Source organism: Dromaius novaehollandiae, chromosome 5 (genome assembly GCF_036370855.1).
Source record: "Dromaius novaehollandiae isolate bDroNov1 chromosome 5, bDroNov1.hap1, whole genome shotgun sequence".
NCBI lineage: Eukaryota > Metazoa > Chordata > Aves > Casuariiformes > Dromaiidae > Dromaius > Dromaius novaehollandiae.
In genome coordinates, this window is record NC_088102.1 from 41,010,523 (window position 1) to 41,031,351 (window position 20,829).

Sequence of the window (20,829 nt, forward strand, 5' to 3'; positions counted from 1 at the left end):
AATTGCTACTAGTATGAAAGAGCGAATTGTGGAAATGGCAACGTGGAATGGAGTAAGTCCTTATGACTATTAAAATGTTGTGCATGTACTAAAGCAGTAGGGAACTAATTAAGATTCAGAATTGAAAGGCAAAACAAAAAAGTTGGATGCACTCTGGTTCCATCCGTAGCACTTGCTGAGAGTTCAGATGTATTAGGAGCATCATCTTTAGCAGAGAGAGGTTAATATTTTTATTTTGCCCATCCAGATATTAAAAGAAAGCTCCCTGGAAGTATATTCTGTAAGTATATTTATAGTGCCATCCCTGGTATAGCAGCTTCAGAGGCACAAAGCACGTAATCCCAACTCCTTTCTATTTAGTTAATAGTGTCTTTGTTTGCTGATACTGTCCTGGTCTACAGCGTTGCTCACAGATACAGCCTCTGTGCTTCCAGTTCTCCTGCCATTCTGCTACCTCACTTAGGCAATGAGCATTACATGGCAGATGCACCCATAGCATCATTTACAAATGCAGCATCACTCCAGAAATTCCTACAGCTATGAACTTGACTCTGTCAGAATAGCACATATCTGTAACTGTGTCATTCCCAGACATTGCATCAAGGAAATCAAGAGAAGATACAAGCATTCAGCATCTCTTCAAAAGACTAGGAAATGAACCACATGCATAAAGTGCTTAAATGCAGTTTTAGCACTCTAACTGCATGATCCAACTTCGAAACTTTGTCTTTTACTCTCATCATGAAACATTGTTTATTTTTGGCCAACAACAAAAGGATTTTCTCTACAGCTCTGTAGGACATGCATAGGATATCAATCATAACCATAGGTGTTTCGAAGGCATCTACCCCGTACATCCTGGGGGCAATTACATACATTCAGAAATACATCATTTCCATCACAAGGGATAAAGTTTTCATCTTTTCTCCTACATCAAGGACCAGCGCTTTAGCTGATGGAAACTGCTGCTCTCTATAGTCTTCAATAGAACAATATCCGCGTAAAACAATACAGGACCTGAACCTAAACTATTTTGTTTGTTCAAGGGGAATCATGCTCTAAGTGCATCCTAATTGAGATCCTTGGTCTGGAAGAGGATGCATAAAAATGCCATACACGTATTTCATTCTTCATTCCCCTCCAAATGCACATTGCAGCGGCCCTCCTTCCCCCAAGGAGTTTATTGTTGGGATTGGACTCCAAGGCAAACACCAGTGGTGTCTGAATTCTGAAGCATAAAATACCTGTATTTTATTAGGCAATCGAATGCAAAATGCAGGGAATATTGAAATGAATTGTAATTCAGTAAAAACATACTTAATATCTGTCAGGTGTAAGATGATTACGAGGCTGTAAAATGTTTACCCCAGAGAATGGGAATGACAGATTGAAAACATCCACCAACGAAGGTGGTGGGAGGTGCAGGGATGTGGGAGAGGAAGCCATCACGTTGTTCATTCTACTCCCAGCAAATCTGTAAAGCTTGGCTTGTAACATTTCAAACTGGACTTAATATTAACATTTATTGCTCATTTCTTTGTATTAGGCACTGGAAAAATATCACCTGCTATAAATGTTATAATATTTAAGACTACAAAACAATTTCATTTGCCAGCTACTAGGAGAACAATAAAATCGAATATAAGTAAAAGATCGTATTTTGAACTCAGTGACATTCTACAATCTCTTTGCTATTTTTTGTCAATATTTTCTTATATAAAAGAGTGTGCAGGGTGTATTACATAGTTGATCTAGTAACCCTGTGATTTTACTGGGCTCTTTCTTGCAGGATGCTGAGTACCAAACCTGCAAGGCTGGTCCAACCAAGTATTTTACACGTAGATTTAATTTGAAGAAAGTGACTAGTCCCATTAATTTCAAAAAGATCACCGATATTCTTAAACTCCAAGCTCAGGTGCTTTCCTTGTCTGGGACTAGACAGCTTGGCATCCTAGAAGACTAAGCCTTGGGAACTTGATCCTATAAACCCTTGACACATGATTACCATTAAATTACCAAGAATTACTCACGTGAACATACAAAATAGATGCAATGCATTAGATAAAAGATGACACATTACCTAGGACCTTGTGTCTACTCCTTGCATCTAAACTGTTCTTGTGTTCTGCAAGAATCTTTTTGCCAACACAGGTTATTTGATTCAAGGAATTGGTACTGGCTATACTAGAAGTGCCAGGAGGCTCACCAGCAAAGCTGTTCAGGTTCAGCTCTAGTTGAAGACTTCTAAAGGGCAGATTATGCTTCCCAGCTGCTCCTCTCCTTTGCTGCAGAGCAGATTTGGGCCTTGGGGAAAACGAAGTTGTCAGGTTCAAGTAGTTCCCCGCATATCATCCCTTGGCACTTCCCCAGGGGTTTTCCCATACCTCTCTCTCCTGACAGGCCTTGAGGGAATTGCTTTGACAACCCACCCCTAGCACCCTCAAGGCCAGTTCAGGGAGCACTGAAACAGTCTTTCAAAACACCCTTTTTTTCTAAGGAGAGAATCCCATACCTCAGCTTACTCCTCTCTTTTTAAGATTAAAACCTGTTTATTTCAGAAATAAATAATCCTGATGGTTACTTACAGACAGTGGTATTAACTTTATAGTAAAGGGATAAATCCCACAGCATTTTACCTCTCCTATAGGAATAACATGTCTCCTACAGACACTGCATTCACAGTCAGACCTCGGCAGCTTAAGAGGCATGTGCTTACAAACCTTCCCAAAGAGGCTTCCTAGCAGCCTCCCATCCCCCCCAGCCAGATGTGGGCCAGAAACACAGTCACCAAGAGTAGTGAAAGAGCAAAACAATGTACTGGATAACACAGAAAGGATGGTAGGACCACAGGCAAGCCCCTACTTAAGCAGCCGCAGGTATTTCAAGGCAATGTCATCCCAGTTGCCTTAGCCTTTCAAGCTTTCCTCACATCTTACAGAACCAGTCCCCAAGAGACAACCCACAGTCACACTGTAGAAGCCCCGATGCGTTCATCAGCACAGCTCATTCCTTCAATTTAATGACCTACAACAGTGATCCAGTTGTCCCAAATCATTCTTCAACATCGGCTGGCTCCAAATTCACCATAACCCCATAAGCCAAAAAGTCACATATTTTTCACAAATATATTAAATATAGTCGAGACTACATTGCATTGGAAGATTCACCTCTATGTGGCTGCATTGCTTCTGCAATTATAACAGATTTGTGTATGTGGGTCACTGTACCTGCAGTCTACATTCGCATTCTGTAGGACAAGACCTGGAAAACTCAGAAAGGTAAAGACATAACATTTTCCAAAATTGCCTTATCTTGTGTAGTTGTTAATTCTGTGTTAGCCTAATCGCTAGAGTCAGCAGGGTCTGACTTCAGTGGGCTTTTGATCAAATCCCAGAGATGTTCCAAAACCCAGTGACTTCTTAAGCTTCTCCTAATTACGTAAGCTGGCTCAGCCACACAAAGACCAGGAGTAATCCCATGCAATTCATGTGAGCAATCTTAGCTAAACAACACACCTCTTCTGTTAAAATTGTGCATTTAAAATACCCATAGTGACCTATTCCAAATCAACCCACAAATGCAAGAGAAACTATTTACACAAAGCTAGTCCTGCAAATTCTAGTAGCATGACTGTGGAGTCTAGCAGCAGAAAAATTGTTTTTGTTTTCTTGACTAGATTATTCATAGAACATTATAATTTGCTCATTGTAGAAATGAGTGTATGGGATTTCCATACCTGCAAGATCATGAAATCCCATTTTGGCAAAATACACATTCACTCACATCCTTGAACCTGCTGGGCTGAATTAGGATGCAAAGAATTTGTGGCTTACAACATGTAACGATACCCAGCAAGAACAGTCCATGATTTAAAGAAGTTTCCACAGCCCAGTCAGCCATGGTAGTTACATGGAGAAACTTAAAAATGACTAGTTATCAGTGGCCAAAATGAAGCAAGAAGGGTTGCACAGTGCAAAATTTGAGCCATCTTTCTAATGCTTACACTGCTGTACCAGCCTTATGAAGTCTGACTCACCCATTCACCTATGGCAAGTCTCTTTTTTAGCATAAATGGGTGTGTAACAAGTTACTTGTTTTTCATCACCATCATGGTACACATAAGCAGGTTTTGTGCCAGAGTTGGTAGACTTTCACAACAGTTTTGCAAGGCTATATGCTGATGGCCAAAATGTTTAATATTGGCATTTGAAAGGCTTGGCAAGTGGCATACTTTATTCATACATTCCTTTTTATTTAAGATCTCCCCTACCCCTCCCAAGCTCTATGGAAACATTTACTAAGTAACTCTTAGGCACTTCTCTGAGATTGACAAGTTAGATAAATGTTTTAGCACCTCCATTTTACAGACTGAGAAGTTGAGAGAGAAAGAGATTGTCTATTGTCCTTGCAACTGTGTACTCCTGTATGGGGTACAGGTGATATAAGTACATGATAGTGTGCCAGAACACTAAATGCAGAGGCTGACACTTCTCGTGCAGACTGGCAATGGGACAAAGACATTTCACTGAAGGACTTCTGCATTTTGATTCCATATCAGTGAATGCATGTACAAAGGGACAGGTTCTCTGGTTTCCTCAGTGCCATGTTAAAGAAAGGAAAGCAAACTTTATCCGGCCAGAGATTCGGAGTGGCAAAGTTCCTCATTATAGGAGGAATCTAAGGGTGGTGGATGGGACGGAATGGAGCCTGGCTATATACTGCTGTATAGGGAAGGAGCAGATTCACAAGGCAGTCCCACACTGATGTGTTTTCTTTTGGTGACAAAAAGTCACTGCTTCTAACGTGAGTCACGGCTGGATGTGTAAAGGACATAGAGCAGTATCTCCTTCCTGTGGTGCCATGTCCTGCTGTGTACAATCTGAAGACAAGATCAGTGGAGAATTGAAGCCTACTGTTTCTATTCAATGGCACTGATGGACTCAACAGTAAGCTGCAGGCTTATCTGATGAATGAACACCTACTTTAAACACCTACTCAAGTTTAGGCCAATATTAGGTACTTTGGTGGGTAAGAAGCATGAAAATAGGCCCAAGCAGAAATTAGTATTTACTTTGGTTTAAATAAAAGCTAGTGCTGGTAATAAAAATGAAACTTCCCCCATTCTTATGAATGGTTTCCAGTTTGCTAAAGAAATGGTAGGAAAAAAGAGTTGCAGTGTTTAGGGATTCCTAAAGTGATGATAAATGTTCCCTTTTTCTTATCCATTAAAAGCACTAATTAAAACAAAAACAAAAACAAGAAAAGTTTCCAGCATCCCTACTCCCAGATTTGGATTCACACTGTAAAGCTGTTTTTTGTTCCAAAGTGATACAGAAATGTAACATGTGTAGAAGATACACCAACCTCAGACTTCAGCAGGGCCACCGGACAGATACTGTGCACTGCAGCACATCAGTTGAGAACCAAAGCTCATCCACTCTTCCCCTCACAAAAAGTTAAATATTTTTTGTTTTCTTCTCCATGAGGTGCCAAAAAAGAAAGATTGACAGGAGTGAGTGAAAACGAGATCTGCTCTATTTCAATCAGAAACTACAGATCCATGTGGGAACTGTTCAATAAAATTCTTTAACATGGGTTTTGCAGCTTCTTCAGATATGAAACTCATCATTGTCCACCCTCGATGAGCTTGAGTTCTTTGATATTTGACCTACTGTTTGTCTACCATTTGACCTAAATACAGTACAGAATAGTTGCTTTGGCATAACTGACCAAAATCAAATCCTGTTTCTGAGGAATATTATTTTAAAAATAGGCTATTCCTGCCACAGAAAAAAATTTATTAAAAAGTTAACTCAGGCAGCAGGCTCAATCCCTCTCTTACCTTAGCTTCACGCCCATATAGTTCCATTCATTTCTGCAAAGGTAATTCCTCACTTACTTCAGTTAATGTGAAGCAGAGTCAGGCCCTGCCCTTACGAAAAACATGCTATTCACTGCTCCCTCTGCTGGCCTTGCAGCAGCACCTATTTGTGCAGATGCCTGACTAGGAAAGCAGACACACAGAGCCCATTTCCAACCCTATCGCAGCTAAACACCTGGCAGGTGGAATCAGGGATTATTATGTGAAAAGGGGAGAAAAAAAACTAATATCCATGATATTTTGAAGTACTGGAGAATATATTATAAAAGATGAGGAGGAATTTTTTAAAAGCTGAAGTCCTTAAATATGCAAAAGCACCTGAATAATAAGATTATGAAAAACTTTTTAATTTCAAGATTTTGGAGGGAATACAGCATACGACACAGAAGGTGTTAACAGGTCATGAAAGTCCAACTTATAGGTGAGATCTAGACCAAGTCATCAGAGAACAAAAGTCTCCTATCTGCTGGCTGTCAAGTCACATCTGCCCCCAAATTTAGGTTTCATCATAGCAAATGTTTATAAAATCCATGGATGATTAAAAAAAATAAAATCAGCTCTACACAAAAATAACTTTGGTAAAACCACATCTGCAGAAACTTATCATAAGTCTGAAGAATTGATATATTGATATTATAGCCCTCATTTGGAAACATCTTATCATCTAATTCATCTAAATTTTACAGAAGTACTCTTATTTGGCACCAGAATTGTCCTGCCAATTTTTGATCCTAATAAAACCACGTTAGCAGATTTTAGAGGGGGGCCACAGCTAGGGTTAATAATACAGCAGGAACCTAGTTCTGCCTTTAATTACAGAGAGGTTTCTATACATTTTAAATAGTAGCAAAACTTCTTATTAATGAAAAAATTCATCTTTCCTTACAGTGCTCATAATGAAACACTGCTGTCTTGTAGTACTGCATAAGAACTGAAGTGTGATTGTATAGAAAATGATTGGAATCAAAAGTGAAACTAGTCAATATCAATTGCCCTGTGAAAAATGCTAAAAGGAAATTCTCAAGAAATTAGTGTTTTGAATTATTTTTAGGCTCGAATACCTTTGAGTGACACTAGACATGTCAACGAGGAAAAGAAAAAAGAAGATGGAACTTAGGAGAACTAAGGTTTTTCTGCGTTCAGCTCTACCACATGCCCCCTGTTGGACCTTCGTGCAAGTAATTTATTACCTTTGTGGCTCATTTGTCCATTTTGTAATAAAAATACTTCCTTTGTATATTTTGCATGTTTGGATTGTATGATCTCCTATGGTCTCATACAAAAAGTTTGTACAACATCCCCAGGATGGTGGTGTAACATGTTGCTTGAATGTCCAGATGCTAAGTAAGTGATACTAATGACAATTCTGCCCTTTGCTTTTTAACTTCCTGGTAAAATGCCCCATTTTAAAGAGCACTGACCTCCACAGATCTGCTGAGCACAGTCCACAAGAGCTGGGGACACTCATCACTTACCAGGAGAAACACAACATCTTATACAATGAGAAATAGTATCCACAAGGCATATTGAGATGCTGGAAAGGGATAACAGTTTATCCATGAGGACTCATTCATTCATTCCCAAACACACTCACCTGGGTATATCCCATATGTCAGATTTTTAAAAGGTCAGGCATTGCTTAAGTGGCATCTAAAAATCTGCTAGCAGTACTTGTGTTGAAGGAATCCATCAAAGTTCATCACGGCAACTAAAAAATACTTTTTGGCTACTTTTACCTCTTCAACAGCTGGTGAAAGAAAACCATTTTCTGTAGTTCACTAGACACTAGACAGCCCAGAAATAAGTAGCAAGACATACACCAGCACAGTACACCAGCTCATTCTCACCAGAGTAACAGCACACACAAACCATACTCCACACCCACCAAATGGGTGGGAAGGCTGCCAGCTGCGAGACCTCTCTGTTGGCTTTCAGTCCAAAATCAAAGCACAGCAATGAACTGAGACAAGAACTTTCCAGTCAGATTCTTTACACTTACATAGCACACGAAATTCTTTAAAGGTCTGTGTGTGTATGTATGTATATATGAATCTATCTATATTTAGCCATCTTCTAGCACTGATGTAGGACACTACCAATTTAAATTCCACCAGAGTTCTTGGCTATAGGAGCCCTATTTGCTCTCACCTACATAGCTGTAAAGCTTGTGTAATACCCTGACTGTCAGCAGGGTTTACTGTGGGTAATACCACTTCCACAATGTTGATACCTGAGCCAACAGAATCAAGATATCACCCAGTACCACAAAACCACTAAACATTTTGGACAAGGTGCAATTTAAGATTTCAAGGGGCTCTGGGTATAATCAGGTACATTTCTTCCATTTTTAACCCTCATCTTCCAGCTGCTCAGATATCCTCCCACTCCTCTGGAATAATGGGCTACCCAGTCCAGCCCAACCCCCTCCCTCACCCATTCCCCTTCCCAGACTCACAGACTTCCCACGTACAGGAGCTCTGCTCAGGCCCTTTTACTGGGCAGAAGGCAGAAGTCCCTCCATCCCTCCCCAGTGAAGTGCCATGCAAACACCACTCCCCAGTTCTGCAGGGAATCAGGCTTACCCATACTTGGTGGCACAGAACAAGGTATAGGACTAGCCTTATGAATACTATGAGAGTATTAACACCTAATAAATTTAGCATCATGTACCTAGAAAATCACAGTATTACCAACATATCAACATACATGCGTAGTAGCCCATGACTGGGGATTTATTTCAGATCTACATCACTGTTCATAGGAGTCTTGGTTGCTATACTGTAATGACTCATGTAACAGCCTGAGTCTATTACAGTGATGAAAACTTGCCTGCTGTTGAGCCATAATGATTAGTTCTGAAGGTACGATATGAATGTACCACTGAAAGATGAAGACCAGCCTATGTGTAATTAAATAACAGAAATACTTTGTGTAATTCACAAGGGCCTAGTAAAAATATTGTCTGTACTGTCACTGAAGCAGTTACCGTAAGCAAGCTTGGGCAATACTGTATTTCTACCACATACCTACTGGATGGGACAGAGAAGGCTTAGAAATTGTATTAACATGAAAATTGCTAGATCCTTGACCAAACAATTTCATTAGGGCAATCCATGCACTTAACTCAGAATACAATGGCAGAAGACACTGGACATTCAAAGGCTGCATCAGCAACTTCTATCCCAGTGTTCTGATCTTTACAACTTTGGCTGTAGCTATTCTTAAAACAAAACACTTCACAAATAAGAGCAACAGACCTAGACAATAAAAGCACCCCATTCTATGAAGAAGTAAACAGAAACTGACCCAAGAAATATATTGTGCATTTAAACTTTACAAAAACAGGAGACTGTTGGAACATGTTTATTTTCTTCACTGGGTTTTGCTATTACTAAATATGAAATTCTCCCTCACCGAGCTGGGCCATGCACTTTGCTACCTACAGCTTCAAGGTGCCAACACTGCAAATGTAGGTTATAACTATAAATACTATATTATTACTAAATGATTTACTATATTCTTGGACTGTTGCCCTGCTCGCAACTGACCAGCTGCCAACTAGCTATGATTTATCCCCCCCACAATCCTACACCTATGCATCTCCCAAATCATGCATAAGTCCCAACCTATCTCTATAAGCCACATCAAAAGCCCAGATGCAATCCAAGAAAGTATTCACACCCACCTGTGCTGATCCCACTGACTGCTGGATGGGAAATTTTTGGAGCTAAGATCCCCTTCTGTGTTTGTTACGTTGGCAATCTTACTAGAAGTCCTTCTGCATAATTAAAACATAATAAAACTGAGGTTTCGCCAGAATTTGATGCTGTAGAATTGCACTGCTTGCATATATTGCAGTACTCATGTATAAGCAGTGCAGCAACCTGTTATATAAAAATCAGCTATCCACATATTAACCCAGCACAAGCATGGCAAACTGTGGCTGGTTTGCTGAAATAGGCTCTCGGCCATGAGTAGGACATCCAAGACCTAGGCATAGTGAAACCACAATTTCTTCAAAGTTTACTTGAGATATCTTTTATTCCTCATCTCTATGCTTCTTTAGGAATCTTAAATTGCCACATTTGTGCTCCACATAGTCACCTCATGTTTAACTAAGGAATAAAGAGGTCAGCATGAGGTAGGCAGAAAATGAGATTCCTAGGTCCAGCATTAGGCTCCACCAACAGCAGCCCCCGAAAAAACATACAGAACTTCAGCTGCCCATGTTGCAAATAAAATACACTATGTTTTTCTCAGAATTGTCAAAAGTTACTTTTAAATGGAGTTCCAATGTTTTCCATAGGTTTTATACTTTTAAACCAGTGAAGGGAAAAATCCCTCTTTTGGCTAGTGAGTCTGTTTTGGATATTCACAGATGCACAGAAATTATTTTGTGGTGTAACTTATAAGGAAAGTTAATCACTAGATAGAAATTGGTTGGGAAATAGATTTAAATGGCAGAGCAATATAACTTCTCTTATTCGGCTGCCACTGGCAATGCAATAGAAGTAGCCCTCCTGAGATGCAGAAGAGATGTTTATAGCGGGAAAAACAACAGAGAGATGGACATGCTGAGGTCTCTTTATCTGATAACTTTGTGGTAATTGCCTTTCATGCCCTGTGGCATGTAGTATGCACTAATTTGGCATTCAGTGAGTACAGCAAAAAAGCGTAATGCAAACAAAGAAGTGTCAAACTCTACACTACTGCTTTACCTTACTAAATTACCAAGGCACAGCGCTGTTTGCATCATCACAAAATCTCATGCGGAGATTTCTATAGGGCCACACCATCCTCTTCCTAGAGCTGAGTCTCATTTCCATCAGTGTAACTTGACTGATTTCAACAGTTCTCTCTGACTGACTCTGCTACGAGGTCTGGTTCTATTTGCTGGCTGAGATTTTGTCCTTGTTTTGAACCCCAACTGAGTGGTTATAGACATTCCTTCCTCTTGTCCAACCGTCTGTTGACATCTCCTGTCTTGAAGATAGGGAGTCTTCAGAAACCTGTTTCTGCCAAAATCAACAAGAATTTTGCCTCTGACTTTACTGGGGTTATAAACTGTCTCTCTGTCTTCTCTTCCTCCCTCTTCACCAACCACTGCATGGAAGCAAAATCATCAGTATTCTTGTACATAGCTCAGTTCCCAGACACCACCTTCTGTCAAACAGGTTTTTTTAATATTCTTAATTTACATTTTGGGGTTTTCTTCTGTACTGTTCATACTGGCAGTGTCTCGCGTCTTGAAAACCACATACAGCTGTGAGTGTGTGTGTGTTCCCTGTTTCTCATAATAGCTGACCCCAAAGACAGCAAACCTTTACTGCTAGCTGCAGGGAAGAATGCACCACACTATGCTCTAGCTGACACAGCTGCAGCCCCTCTGCATCTGCTTTATTGTCACTCATTCAGCATCCAGACTCATCACTTCCCATAGTTTATGGTGGGGAAAGTGTACCAAGGACAAGAATGAAAGAACTGAACTCAGGTACACCTCCCTGAGGACTAAGGTACACATGTCAGCATACGCACATATACAAATGTGGCATATCCTCACTAATTATTATTATTTGCTGTTTAGAATCCAGTAGCACCCTTGGCTTCCAGCCCTGCTATGAAAAATCTTACCAGTACTATTCTGCATATATAGCAGTCTTCCTCGCAAAGAGTAGGCAGCAGATGCCAGTGAGATTTTTTATTACTAACACACCGAGGCAATAATTAGTAATAAATTGATCCCTTACATCCTTATGAATTCATTAGAAGGGGCCAGGATTCACCTCTACAGAAGGTAAATTCAGCTTCCATTGCACTCAGTACAACTTGTACCTATGTCTACAAGAGGTGAGTTGCATGCAGAGGTTTTGGTGGTTATCATTACAGCAAATTGAGTTAGATGCAACAGATGCAGAGAGAAATGGATGGAAAGAGGCAAAGGTACAGTCCAAGGTCTAAATGCCAGGTTGCATGTATGCCAGCTGCTCTGCAGCACAGGCAAGAGAGACAAACAAATACCTACCAGGTTTAATTTCCAGCAGCTTCAGCCTGGAATCCTCGGGGGGATGCAAACGCCTCTTTTTGCGCCAGCAACGTGCTGGGTAGGTGTACAGCTGACCTGGGGCCAGGCCTGAAGACAAAAGGCGAAAAACAAATACAATCACATTTCAGTTTGTAAACCACAAGCACTGTCTCTGGCGTCTTTGTTCTTGCCCTCCCAGGATCTCCTTGTTGTAGGGTTCAATCCCGCAAATCGTGAGACAGAACTATGCACTCAAGGCATACGGTGCTCCAGAGGCCCATCAGCATCTCATGGGATCAGGCCTACAGAGAATCTAGGTCTCACTCACACACATCACTCTGCTCACTGAAACCAGAGCTTCACATAAATAATTTGTGATCTCCTCAGGGTAAATAGAATTTCAGGCTCTCCTGGGTCACAGGGGCGATGCCTCCTCCATGGGCAGAGAGGGCCCCTTGGGAGAGAAGAGATAAAGTTCCAACAAGCAAATCATAGGGCCCTGGTGCAGAGGGCAGCTCAGGGAATTTGTGTCTCCTGAGCAGCAGGAAGCTAAGGTCCATTAGGTCTGGCTGTTCGCACTCTGGATTTTTGCTTAAATTCTTGACTTTTATTTAAAGACATATTCTTCTGTCTCATTATTACCTTCCTCATGCGCACACCTTAAAGGAGGGAGGAGACATAGCAGTAATGATGTTTATATTACTGCATGCTCTATTGAATCACATTTGGCATCACTGCCCTGTGTCTGAGCTGCTCTTGCTCTCGTGACAGACAACCCTTAGCCAATGTCCAAGCTATACTTTGCTCTCTTGTATTCAGAACACAGCAGGGCTTCACAAATGCATCAGTACTAGGGGAAATACCATGCCAACTGCTACTGAGCATTGTCAGCTCCCCCAGTTGCTCATGACAGACAGAAATAGAAACCCACCAAGACCCAGAAATTTTGGAAGAATGTCATTCCTTCCCTGCTTCCCCTGCCCTCTCCATCCACCACTTCTGCTTTGGCTCTTTCGTCCTTATGCACTTGCTGTTAGAGAGCAGGACTGCCTTTACAGACTCATTGCCCTTAGAAAACAGCTAAGACCACATAATAGATAGGACAGGAGTGGCCTTACCATCTCTGAAACAGTACCAACTGTGAATGGCTGGACAGCATCGAGGCAGTCTCAGTAAAGCAGAACAGCTCAAGGGCATCAGGATGGCCCAAGAGTTCTCAGCCAGCCCTTCTGAAACAGCCAGGAAAGTGTACCAGCCTCGGAACAAGACCGACTCACTGAACCAGATGAGGATAATGAAAATAAATGATATCCTGTTACTTGGGGGAAAAAAAGAGAGAGAGAAAGAGAGAGAGAGAAACAACAACAAAATTATTCACCTCAAGAGAACAGGCTAATCAAATTCTGCAAGTGAAGCCTAAGCTCTCGGTTGGAAATATTTCGACTGTTGGGAGCGTCAGTTCAAATCCCTAGCACGCTCCACCCGCTTTCAGGCCCTGGCGCATAAACGGAGCATCCACAACACATTGCTCGGGTATGGCTGGGAGAAGGAGCATTTGCAGAGGTCCTGGCTGTCCCAGGGCACAGAGCAGGACTGGACTGGGACTTCTGACACCCTTGCTATATTGCTGCACAGCTTGCTGGGCATTATACCCACCCCAAAGAAAGATGCATTTCACAGCAGGACACATCTAGCCTGTGACTGGTTTGGGAATAAAAACCTGTGAATAATTAGAACTTTTACAGTGCTTGACACACTTCTTCACAGCACTTTGCAAACATTAACCACTGTAAACAATTGCTATTATGATGGGGTGGATTGTGCCTGTCTGGTGTGAGTCATTAAAGAGGTGGAGGCAAGGAGCCTCACCCTCTTACAGCAGGTCCTGTGCAAGAACTTGCTCATAACACTGAAAGAGGGGGTTGCTAGATCAAAGCAATGAGACAGAGAATCCGCCCTCCCTTGCACAGGCCTCTACAGAAGAGTCCTTTGAATGAAACAAGCACCATGGCTTTGAATATTTGTCCCTGACAGGGAGGAACAAGGATTCACTGCAGTTTTGGGGGGGTATCTGTTAGTGTTGGTTCAATTACTGAGTATTCTCATACGAATTAGCAGTTCTGGATTCAGTCAGGACAATGAAACTCAACCACAAAATTTGGAAAGCTCAATGTGAAACAAAGCAGGTATGCACAAAAAGACAGAGGTGGGAAAGCATCTTCCCTAGAGGGCCTCTAGCCCATGCCAGATGCCAGACAGACCTGCAAGTTCCACAGACCTTCTACATCCATCTCTACATTCCTTGAAGAAAGCTCTCTATTCCTATTCACAATACCCTTGCTCATTAATAGGCAGCATCCAGTGAACTTAACCAATACCATATCTTCACTTGATCCAAATTCATCAAACACTATCTTCAGTTCTCAGCCCTGACCCCACCTACCACGGTGATGGCTCACATAATGTGTGGATCTTTGATCGCTTACATAGATGTGGGGCAACAAGAAAAGGGCCTATTCTGAACACTTTGAAACTAGCCCCCCCACAGTGGATCTTGCAGTGCATATGGAAATAATGCATATACAGATCTTGCTGTCTTTGGTCCTGGCTCAGTTGTCTCTCCCTCTGGTGCCTTATAGGGCAACCAGAGAAGGTTCCAATCATTTGCTTATAGAGGAAATAGCAGAACCTGCAGTGAGTTATGTTGTTTATCTCATTAGTGTAGGAGAGTCATAACTCAAAGCTTGTGTGAAAGGCCAGGGGAGGAGGGGAGAAGAGGGAGGGAGTTATGTGCAGTATTGTGTGAAATTAACCCTGAACTGTTTGTCATGAGATGCAGTTTTCTGACTCCTTTAACAAAGAGGACAGCAAGAAACCAGGTTAATATGCTGAGATTCTTACTCTCCTCTCTGTCTTTTAAACTCTCTGTAAGTGAAAAGCGGTCCTGGAGCTTTTCCATTTGCCTTTATACAGTTTTCCGGCTAGGGATGGTAAATGGCAGTGAACACAGCACACGAGCCAAACACCAGAGTGGGTGGTAGAGAATTTTCAGAGCCATTCAGTATGGGCATAAGTGCATTGTGTAAAGCCTAAAAACAGCCATGCTAAAACTACAGAGGGATGCTTTGACCTACCATAATGGTACCACAAGAAATAGATGATGCAATGAGACTCAAGGGAGCACTAAATGGGCTAATAAAAATCAAGAGAGAGCAGAACAAATATGGGGGAGGAGGGCTGCTTCATTTTGCACTGATTATTCTAATTCAAAATAACAAAGGAGTCAGATTTGGTCACACAAGCAGATGCAAGAGGCTTGATTCACTTAAGATTGTCCATGAAGAATGTTCCACCATTAGTCCCCACTGCAGCTCTGCAGGAGAATTGCTACTGATCCCCTTTTGCAGAGGAAGTCGCAGAACAGTTCAGTATCATAGATGAGAAAAGAAAGATTTGCACAGAGAATTTGCTCAGGGTAGTCTAGAGAGCTAGTGACTAGAAAGGCAAAGTATTTAGACCTCGATTCCTGGTTTGATGACTTAACACTTTATAATGATTTCTCCTGTAAGTGCAAGCCACCAGCAAGACCTACACAAGATTATCTATGCCTATTCTTGCAGCAGATGCTCCTCCCAAAACACTACTTGTGCATACAGTGGATGTATACTTGCTTATGACTGAGTTCAAAAGAATACAAAGAGCAGCACCTTACTCACAACCAGATGCTACAAGAACAGAAATTCCTTGGGTAAACAGACTATCCAAAAAAGAAAAGCTTGTTTTGCCACAGCATAATCTCTTAGGAATGGAGAATTTTCATGTGAAAAAAAGGAACAAAGGAACCTGCAAAAGAAGGGTTAGCCCAGAACCTCAGACAACTTCCAGCTCATAAACCACATTTAGCGGTCCCAGATTCCCCCAGTAGTTTTGGCAGCTGAAGTATTCTTAGGGTATTTTTAGCCCTGGTAAAACACCTGCTGTCTCTCACACCAGAAGTGGCTGAATTTTATTTCAGAAAGCGTTTTCAGACAGCATTCTAAGACTTAGGCCCCAAATCTACTTCAGATATTTCAGGAATAGGGGCATTGCAAGGATCCTTTTCTCAGTATATCCCTGTGAAAGAGAGAGGGAAACTTTCAGCTAAGCACCTATTTAGGTGCAGCAATTGCTTTCCTAGCCTGTCCCCAGGAATCCTATGTGCTCCTTCCACCCCACCTCCTGTGGACTGGCCAGTCGAGGACACAACAGCAAGTTGCCCCTTCCCAGATCTGGAGATGGTTGCTGCTTGTTATTTTTTTCAGTGTAGTTTACAGGCATTGGCGTGTATTGGTGCACATGTATGCACATCCTTCAGCCAGTGCCCATCTACCCTAGCCCCCTCCCTGCTTGAACTCTCTGGTCTGCACTCGTAGAAAAAAAAGAAAGAAAGAAACCTAGTTTGGTGCTGTCAAAAAAAAAAATTCCCTGAGCTAATCACGGGTCAGATACTGAGCCATACTCTATCAAAACTCCCTCTGGATCTCAGGAGGAGTTCTGTCTGGCTAACATCTGCAGCCTTTGAACTGGTGACTGCCCTTTGCCTTCAAAATAAGGATTTCAGATGGATTTACTCTAACAAAGGAAATTTTCACCAAAGTCTGCAAAAAAGAAAATGGTGGTCTTTTCCCTTCAGCTCCATTTAGCTTTGGAACACGGCTTAGCAAAAGGTCTCTAAGGACATATACCAAACTCTTTCTGCACTTGAGGAAACTAAGGCTCCAGAGCAGATACCCAAGTAACTTTTCAAAACAGAAGTAGGAGTTAGGCCTACATCTCCAGCCATCAGAACAACATTCATTCCAATAGCTGGACTCCTCTATATTTCACCTCTGCTGTATATTCTTCCCAATATGATTTCTTATTTTTAGGATCCATCCAGGACATTCCCACCTCTACCAGTCCACCCTGAAGATAACTCCAGTCCTGTTTAGAGCAGAGGATTTTGTCTTCTGCTGCAGACTGGGATCAATAGCATTAAAAGAGCTGCAGTGATGCAGCCTTAGAAACTACCATGTCAGGCAATCACTTCTTTGGGTAGAGAGAGAATAATTAGGATCTGTTCTCTGCAGTTACCAAAGGAAATCCCCTGCAGGCAAAGAGGTTTAGGCAGCTTCTCTTCTGTGTAGCCTGTAGCAGGTTTGAGTTTCTATTAATTAAACCCCATGAGGGCTCAGTGGCCTGCCCTCCATACATGCACGTGCATACACAGACACAATGCTACCAACCTGGTCCCCTGTGCCTCTTCTCCATCCAGATGTAGCAGTTGTTCTGAGCTACCCCAGTTTGTGAATCCAGGAAGGGAAGGCGGACACTTCGTTCAGCACACAGCCGAGAGTTGTAGCTGCGACAGTGCTCAATCGCTTCTTTGTAGAACTGATCCCCGAGTCTGTCAAGAGAGACAGGACAGAGATTAAGAAATATTGCACTGCCCCTCAAACAAGCCCAGGAAAAAGGAGACATGACATTCATTTAAAAATAGATGAGCAGAAATACTTTCTCTGAACACATGAAGAGCTTGCTGACACAAGACACTGCTGAAGCAGCTCATGCAGAAAGTGCCATCAAAAGATCACACTCTCAGAGACTGGACACAGATCTTTTCAGTACCGGTATAGCTACTAAATAAGCAAATGGTGCAACCACACTGGCCCATGACCCAGGGTCAGGTAATATGAATGCCATGGTGACCCTGCTCTATTGTTTCTCTTCCTCTGTAGTTTGTCCAGCCCAGTCTTCTCAATCTGTGTTGTAACAACTTCTGCAGTATATTCTGAGCAACCATAATACTGACCAAGTTCAGAAGAACTTCATGCCAGCATTTTTGATGTCAAGGAGCCCATAAGAGCAAAGGACATATTCCCCATGCTGTGTGCTTCCTAGGCATGAAAACACCCGCATCAACAGCTAGGGTCATGTCTGTAATGGTTAGAATACATGTTCTCTTTTCACTTCCACAGCTTTTCACAGTCAGGTTTAAGGCACCAAAATCAGCAGGATACAATAGCCACTGGTAAGATCCAACATGGCAAACCTTTGGTTCTAAAGCCTAGGGGAAAGAACAGTTCTAATGTCACTTATTTCATAAATAAGCATTTGTTCAAAAAATTTGTAGAATCTTCATCTTCCCTAGAAAAAGATTTTAAAACTCTGCCTGCTGGAGATTCCTAAATCCTCCATCCAAATTTTTCTAAAATTGGAAAAGCATCAAAGTAGAGCTACCCTGAGGACATAAAGCAGCTGTCAGGCTGGAGTATTGCAAAGTGGGTGGGCCACACTGCTGAACCTCATGCTTGATCTATTGTCAAGGTGAAACTCTGTCATGACACGAATAGCTGGGAAATCTTTGATACTCCATCAGGGTAAGTTCATTAGAAAATAGGAGTAGAGAGATATACAGCACAACTTATTCTGACTCTGATATTTGTTAGTGTGCAAAAAGAGTATAACATGCACAGCAAGGGAGCTGAAGGGATGCATGTGCAGAGAGATAAAAGAGGCTCCCTTTCCTGTTCTCTTCTATTAGTTGTTCTCCCTGCTACCCTCTACCATCAGGCACAATTGGCATTTTAACAGTATACTCCCTTTGTACACCTCTGAATGTCAAATTGGTGCAAATTACGCTGTTTTACCATCTGTGTCTGTTTTCTGAATGACTCACATCTTGTAAGTGACCCTTCAATTCCACCTTGTGACTTCCATGGGTGAGACAATCTTTTCTCTGGGCTCTATGACCCAATATCCTCTCACTGACAGTGTCAATAACAGAGGCATATGGAAGAATAAAAAAAACACAGCAAAATACTGAGGGAGGATTCTCCAGTACCTCCTCCTCACTTCTGATAATCAGAACTTTATTTTCCCAAGTCTCAGGTTACCCAATACTGAGGACGTTATGTTTAATAGGCCTTGATTGACCTTTCTTCCATAAATCTATCCAACTGCCTCTTAAACGCATATATATTTTTCATACCTAAAACACTGTGAGGCAGAGTTCCATGGTTGAAATACGACTCACATGAAAAAAGTATTTCCTTGTGCTTGTTTTAAGCCATAACCTCAGTTATTTACTAGGATAAGTCCATATGTCTTTCCCAAAGTTTCCATCAGATCATTTCTCTAATGAACAAAGACTGTCCAGCACGCCAAGCCCCTGGATGTAGAACGAGCACCATGGCTGGACACCACAGCCCTCTGGCTTTCTGCTGCCCTCTGACTTTAGCCGCTGCATTTCAGAGTGTCCCCAAGGCAGAGAGGGGGGCCATCCTCAACAGGCAGGAGTTACATCCAGGAATCAGTACATCCTCAGGCTGCACCAGATTTTCTGAGGACTGTCTGGTTGTTTCCTGCAGCAGACTCTGTTTGCAGTGACTCTTGCATCTCACAGCACTTTCCTCCCCCTGTCAACTGTGGGCTCCTGGGCAGCACATGGTGTGGATCTTTGCAGGGGAGCCAAAGGAGAGATGTCTCTGGACCATACGAGTGGGTGGAGGGGCGAGTCATGGGCAGAGGACATATGGAGGGGTCTCTCTGGACACAGAATCCCTGGCAATGACCTCAAGTCCTTTTTTTCCAGAAAAGGGGTGGGGGGAGGGAATGGGAGCAGAGGAGAAAGGAAGAGATAAGCTGCACATACTGTGCGAAGAATGTGTCTAGGAAGAAAGGAAAGCTTATTAAAAGCTGTAATTAAAGTTGTACACTTGTGTAATCAAAGTCAGTAATAAGGAGACTCCAGTTGATCAAAGATTAACAGCTCTTCCAAAAACACTTGAGTTTCAACAGAGTTAAGTCAGATTTCCCCCCATATTAAACCAGGGATGCTCACTAACTCCAAGGAGCTTACTGGGAGGAAGAGCACAGCTGTGTGATAGCAAATTGTCACCATAGCACAGGTTTTCTTTATGCTAAAAAATTACTCCAGCCAATGGAATAAGCACATCACAAAGTGTCCCTTATTAACAAAAGAAATACCACACATCTCAGCAATCAAGACAGAAAATCTGGCTGGAGATGAACTCCGTTTCCATCTTCCTGTAAGACTGAAAATATCCATAAATCTTTGAATATTAAATATTTGGCTTTAAGTGATACTGTCAGGTTGGGTTATAAGATTAAAATTTAAGTTTTCCTAAGAGGAAAAAAGGGATTTGAGAGCCTAGTATGTTTAATGACCAGGGAGGCTGCCAAGTTAGTGGGTCAAATTCAGTCTTTGCACAGCTTTGCAGGAGTTATGCCACTTGCAGTCTAGCTGTTTCATTACATTTATCTTACACATTTTAAATATGCATCTTGTGCCTTAAAAGGATAATAATTTAGAAGAAGCAGTCAGAGTCAGACACCTCCTTACTTTAAGAAAGTTTGCTTCTCACCTTTGGCTCCACTACAGCAAGCATGATCAAAAACCCACCCCTGGTTATTCACTGGAAAGGTCAGTATTCAGGTACTGGGACCTTGAAGCCTTGCTCTGACTTTAATTCCGAAGGGAAGAATGCGACGAATAATAAAATACTGGAAAGTAAAGAAACAATATTTCTTTATGTCAGTCATATTTCAGTGAAAAACAGCTTCCCTGAAATTACTTTTGCTTGGTTGCTTGGTTGGTTTTGCCATTAGTCTTCACTGGAGTGAATCTGACTTGTTCTGAATTTTAGTTAATTTTTTTAAGGAACTTTAACATAGAGATATTTTTTTCTTTGTTTTCAATATGGTACTTGCATATCCAAACACAAAATCTTTTATCTTATGCAGGAAAACCAGAGCATACTATTCGTATCAGGGACAACAAAGGAAAGTATGGCCCCGTTTTGCCAGTCACTGTATAGCCACAGAGGTGGAATAAACCCCAGCCCTCTCCCAGAAGATTTACAGTCTAACTGGAGAATAGATAAGG

General features: G+C 41.8%; 1 protein-coding gene across 6 annotated transcripts in view; it reads right to left on the minus strand.

The window, feature by feature from the left end:
• DPF3 (double PHD fingers 3) overlaps window positions 1-20,829 on the minus strand; it is a 207,794-nt gene that overhangs the window by 91,793 nt on the left and 95,172 nt on the right. For all 6 annotated transcript variants that reach the window (XR_010389402.1, XR_010389401.1, XM_064512544.1 and 3 more), the window contains exons 2-3: window positions 17,168-17,328; window positions 11,904-12,011 (exon numbers count right to left, since the gene is read on the minus strand). Coding sequence is in view for 4 of the 6 variants with exons in the window: in XM_026095663.2 (XP_025951448.1) it covers window positions 11,904-12,011; window positions 17,168-17,328 (269 nt within the window). In the remaining 2 variants the exon portion in view is untranslated. The remainder of the gene's footprint in view (window positions 1-11,903; window positions 12,012-17,167; window positions 17,329-20,829) is intronic.